General features: G+C 49.8%; 1 protein-coding gene across 2 annotated transcripts; it reads left to right on the top strand.

Moving 5' to 3' along the window:
• The first annotated feature begins 827 nt into the window (after positions 1-827).
• On the top strand, positions 828-2,735 carry LOC122390984. Of its 2 annotated transcripts, none has more exons than XM_043384483.1 (2): positions 828-1,473; positions 1,852-2,735. In XM_043384483.1, the coding sequence occupies exons 1-2, from the start codon at positions 1,390-1,392 to the stop codon at positions 2,353-2,355; spliced, it is 588 nt and encodes a 195-aa protein (XP_043240418.1). In that variant the 5' UTR covers positions 828-1,389; the 3' UTR covers positions 2,356-2,735. The 2 variants fall into 2 exon arrangements, with proteins under 2 accessions (XP_043240418.1, XP_043240417.1); XM_043384482.1 differs by having other exon boundaries at positions 1,023-1,474; positions 1,847-2,735.
• Positions 2,736-5,099: the final 2,364 nt, after the last annotated feature.

Raw genomic sequence — 5,099 nt, 5'->3', positions numbered from 1 at the left:
GATAGGCGGCCTGCCCTGTCCCATTGCCCTGACAGACCACTGCCAGGCCGCACCGGGCGCTGCCAGCCATGTCCGCCTAACCGGCCGGCCCGAGCGGGAGGCAGACGTAAGTCTCAGTGGAGCAGGGATCGGGCCACGTTTAGCAGTGCTAAAGTACAATATATACATATACGGTGGTGCTGAATCTCGGCCAGGGCCGCCCGAGTTAGCCCATTTTGGGCGGGAGCGTGGCCGAGCACATGCAAGACCCGCAGCCGAGCTCGCTCCAAGCGGAAGTAAGCGCTTTAAGTGGCTTATCATAGACGAGACGCTAGAATGCGTCTAGTTTTATTGATGCAACCGGAGGTAAACATTAAGCTGGCCGACAGAGCTGTGAAATGTTTCAGATACGAATACCATTAAACAAAGCCTAAATTTAGCAAAGCATGCGTAACTTCGTAGTACCAAGTAAACATTGCTTTTGCCAATTGGATGAATGTTCCAGCGAGCATTTGGTATATATGTGGACGTGTTTTAGACGGCTCATACCTAGTTACACACGCGCCGCATGCTGCGGTGTTACCAATGACTCCCAGCAGATTTGAGCTGATTGTATGGTATTTGAATGACGACATGATTTTGCGATGGATTGGTTTTGTCATACACAACACTGTTCACGGGCCTGGCATCGGGCTTCATTGGGAGATGGATGGAGTAGACCATTAAATCCTTCCGCCTTTGGCTTATGGTTTCATGGTTATATTGTCTTGTTAGCCAGGTTTTGTTTCTTTCTTTTGGCTTTGTTTCTGCCTTCATTACGGACTACAGTTAACTGTGTAGGTATGTCATCACACCATCTATCCTCACACCTATAGGGGACCACAAATATGCTCCCATTGACAAAGCCATCAAAAGTGCTCGTTCCTTTCTGTACCGGCAAAGTGGACAGTGACAAGTGGGTCATTGCCAGTGTCCCCGATTCTGCCGGCTGTGCGCCGATCGTCCTTGTGCTATTCCCCGGCCGGCTCTGCAGATCGCACGCACCTCTGACGGTAACCCGGTGTACCGTCCGTCACACTGCGCGGCTGCAGCCGCCGCACTGAGGACTGGCCGGCCGCCAGCGGACCCCGGCCGGCCGGCCGCGCTGCGCCACCGCGCCGACCGTCCAAGGCCGCGGCGCTGCAGCACGATCCGCGAGCCATAATCACACGGCCTGGAGCGCCGGGTACAGCCGGGCGTCCTACCGCCGAGCCACTGACAGTCCGCAGACGGAGCGCGGCGGTCACAAGCGCTGCCGACGTCTGCTTGAAACGTGCAGCGGCTCGGTGTGTGTAGGCTCAGTCTCCCTGAATCCGAGCTAGTGAGAGGTGTTCTGCTCTTGGTAGTTGGTGGTGCCCGACTCAGGAACTCATGATGGTGCTCAAGAGCTGCCGGTGCTGCTGCGGCACCATGAGACTCGAGAAGGCGGCCAAAATCATCGGTATCGTCTTCACGGTCAGTATTGTGCAGGAACGAGCTAATAGGCTCGGTAGGTACTCAGTGTGTCTTCATTGCACAAATGCGCAACCGGAACCGTGTTCCTGAAACTCTAAGAACATCGTGTTGTTACGATAGTTCACTTTTCATGGCATTGCGATACCGTCTCTGACTCTCTAGGCATGTCTTCGGGTCTTCCGATGAGTAAGGCGTTGTGGTTAGCGGTTGGTAACTCTCCCGTAATAGCGAAGGGCGACAGGGCGCTACGTCGCCTGTGTTGCAGGTCCACCGTATTGACGTAAGCGATGTCGTTCACCTTGTTTATTCCCCTCATGAATGACGTTGCCGTGCAGTGTGCAGCCATCACTGACGTCACGGCGTCTGTGTGCCCCGCAGGTCCTGGGCGTCCTGTCGATGGTGTCGTCCGCCATCGAGCTGCACAAGCTGGACGTCGGCAGCGAGCAGCTGCTGACCCAGCTGGGGGAGCTGTACCCGCACCGGGACGCCGAGCGGCTGCTGTACCACTCGCGCGCGCTGCTCGTCGCGCGGCTGTGCACCACGGTACTGTTCACGGCCATCAGCGCTGCGCTGGTGGTCGGCGTGTTCCGCTCCAGCCGGCCGCTCGTGCTCGCCTTCGTGGTCCTGTTCGGCCTCTACATGCTCGTTAGCACGGTGGCCATCTTCTACGCGTTCTACGACCCGTCCGTGGTGATCGACGTGAACACCATCGCCGAGCTGTCGGAGAACGATCGGACAATGGCCAAGGCGATTATCTACACCAGCCTGGCCGTCATACTGGGCGTCTACGGCTTCTTCTGGTATCTGCTCCTCGTGGTGTACTCGTATTACAAGGAGCTAGCCAAGCGTGGGCCCACTGTCGAGCACCGCCAGCTGTTCTAGCCGCTTTGCAGGAGCTGATTGCGAATGGCACTGCTGTCTTGCCCCGTCCCCTTCTCAAGAGCCCCTGCAGTCCCACGGCACTGGCGTAGTGTGGCGAAGCTTGTGCGACGATCTGACTCTAACGGCTGTGTGGTGTGTGTGACAAACAGGCGCGAATGTCGTAATAGACGCGGCGTGCTTGCCTAAGGCGGATCGCCTACTCTTCAGACGTACGGGTTGGTAGCTATCAGGGCGAGGTTGATAGAGTGAGGGGTGCCCCGGTTGGCTCTGCTGGTAAATCTCTCCTCAGTGTGTTGGGGCGGGGGGGGGGAGAGTGATGTACAAAAGGACCGCATTATATCGTGTATGTTTGTAGTTTGCTAATAAAACTATCAAATAGATGTTATAGGTAGCCAACAACATTCCTTTGCTTGAGTATTAGGGGGCGAAACATAACCTAAGTCCTATTTTTTTATTTTATTAAGACATAGGCATACCAACGAATCCCGTTCAGCTGTTTCAGTTTGGGTGCTCCCAGGCTAAACCACTCAGCTGTTTGGCGACCCCTGCCACTGACCGCAGCTGACAGTCAGTAGCGATTGAGTGCACCGAAGCGGCTGACGGGGCTCTCGCCAGTCCTCATGCCACATCGGTCGGATGGTATCTTGGGTCGGAAAAGGAGACAGTCCTGCAGTCTCTCACTGAACAGCCGGCGGGGTAAACTAATAAGGTTGCAATGCCAAAGAAAAAACACAAAAAGGAGCACATGACAAAAATCATTTTTAAGTTGTGCACGGTAGCAACAAATGTAGCAATGACGACTTTAGACGAAAGACGTTAATCAAAAATCTTTTGCATCGGTATTAGGTATTTATTTGTACACGATAGATTAGTCTATATAGGTACCTACTTGGGCATACCAGCCAATAACGCATGGGTAGAGAATGTCTGAAAAAGTTATCCCGGCCGGCGACCGATTGTCGGAAAGACGATATGCTCACGTTGTTGCTCGTCATCATAAACAAACCCATATTCTGACCCATGGAAATGAAATAATGGATGTTTTGTTTGTTAACCCGCGCCCCGCTGGGCTATTCAGCCAGTTGAATTTCAAGGTCACAGGTCAGGTCAAGGTCAGGTCAAGCACATGAACGCGCCCTGCTGGCGGGGGGGGGGCAGATTCTGCCCCCCTGTCTAACTTCCGAACCGATGGTCGTAGAAAGACGGGGAAAACGGTAATCGAAAGCTCTCAACGAGGCGGATCTTAAGAGCCCAAATTGTTTTGCTTAAATAGGTCAGAGGTCAGGTCAAGGTCAGGTCAAGGGTACAAAATGCAAGTTTCTACAGTATCGGCCTTGCACCGTAGTTGCCGAAGAATGGACTGAGGCTGATTGCCCAAGACGTGTTCTTAGGCTACCAAGACAATATTCTTTGCATACAATATCATTTAAAGATCAAGGTCAAGGTCAGGTCAGGTAAGGTCACCAAAAACAAAGTATATAAAAGGGCATGTGCAACGCATGTTTTATGGTCATTTTATTCATATAATTCAATAGGCACACTCAACTACTAATAGTGATATGGACCACCTCTTAATGAATTTCAGGTCGAGGTCAGGTCAAGGTCAGGTAAAGTAAGGTCAAATTTTGAAGTTGGCTGTAAGGCCTAAAAAGGTGACTATCTGATGCAGTTTTTCACGCCGAATCGAATGGTGCTATTTTTGTTTCCGTACAATGTCTAGAACTTCCAAAAAATTCATTTTTCAAAAAAATTGTGTGTTGTGACGTCATAAAATTTTGAATAACTCCCACATTTGTGAACCGATTCTTCTAAAAGTTGGTAGGTATGTAGGTGCACATAGACCATTTCTCTGACATATATTCCGGTTTTTTCGATACACTCAAAATTTTGGATTTTATAATTATTTTCCCGAAAAAGTCAGTTTTATTAAAGAAAAAGTTTGGGCCAAAATTCGAAATTTTCAAAAAAAACGAGATAGCCATTTGATAGACAAAGTAGAATCACGTATAACCTTTTTCGTTACGTCTTGATTCCTTTAACCGGAAGATTATATCCTTTTCCACCGGTCATCCGAAGCGATGAAGACGAGCAGTGAGTCATTATTTATTTTCGACTTGATATTAACTATTTTGTGCTTATGCTATGCTAGTACCTAACTGTGTTTTTGCAGCACATGCTTATAAGTGTCTCTGTCGAATGCATTCAATAGGTACTCAAAAACGCTTATTTCCTCGATTTTCTGACATAAAACTTGCAGAGAGCTGGCGATGCTGTCATCAAAAGTACCTAAATTACTTACAAAAAAAAAAATCGCCTTGTCCAAATTTAAAGGGACACTGCCACCTTAAAGGAAAAGGGCCACCTTTAACATGGGGATTGAAACTGAGATAGCCATCTTGTAGCCCGTGTCCGAAAACCTAATTGTCTACCTCCTTACGGCCGATTTCGGCCTCCATTCGTAGTTATCGGCAATTTTAAAAGAAAATACGCCAGGAATGCGTCCTTATCCCAGGAATGCGTTCTTATCCGACAATACAGCCACTCGCGGCGAGGCTTTGGTTTTTTACCAATCAGCTCCAACCAGCTCAGCTTTAACCAATCAGCTTATCTGACACAATCCGACGAGTCTGTCTTCTGAACGCTGATTGGCTTGAGTGTGACGTCATCGCTATGCCATCATACAGTAGGTGCCGTAGAGAGTATCAACATAGTACCAATATGTTAAATAGTTTTAAATACTTTTT

Source organism: Amphibalanus amphitrite, unplaced genomic scaffold, assembly GCF_019059575.1.
Source record: "Amphibalanus amphitrite isolate SeventyFive unplaced genomic scaffold, NRLGWU_Aamphi_draft 000417F_arrow, whole genome shotgun sequence".
In the NCBI taxonomy this organism is placed as follows: Eukaryota; Metazoa; Arthropoda; class Thecostraca; order Balanomorpha; family Balanidae; genus Amphibalanus; species Amphibalanus amphitrite.
Note: the sequence above shows the minus strand (reverse complement) of the source record. Positions and strands in the feature narration are given on the sequence as shown.

What these genes read in the sequence shown, in the direction of transcription:
- LOC122390984 (XM_043384482.1), top strand. Translation starts at nt 1,390, where the DNA reads ATGATGGTGCTCAAGAGCTGCCGGTGCTGCTGCGGCACCATGAGACTC. An exon ending in CATCGGTATCGTCTTCACGG is followed by an intron (nt 1,475 to 1,846) that starts TCAGTATTGTGC and finishes GTCTGTGTGCCC; the next exon opens with CGCAGGTCCTGGGCGTCCTG.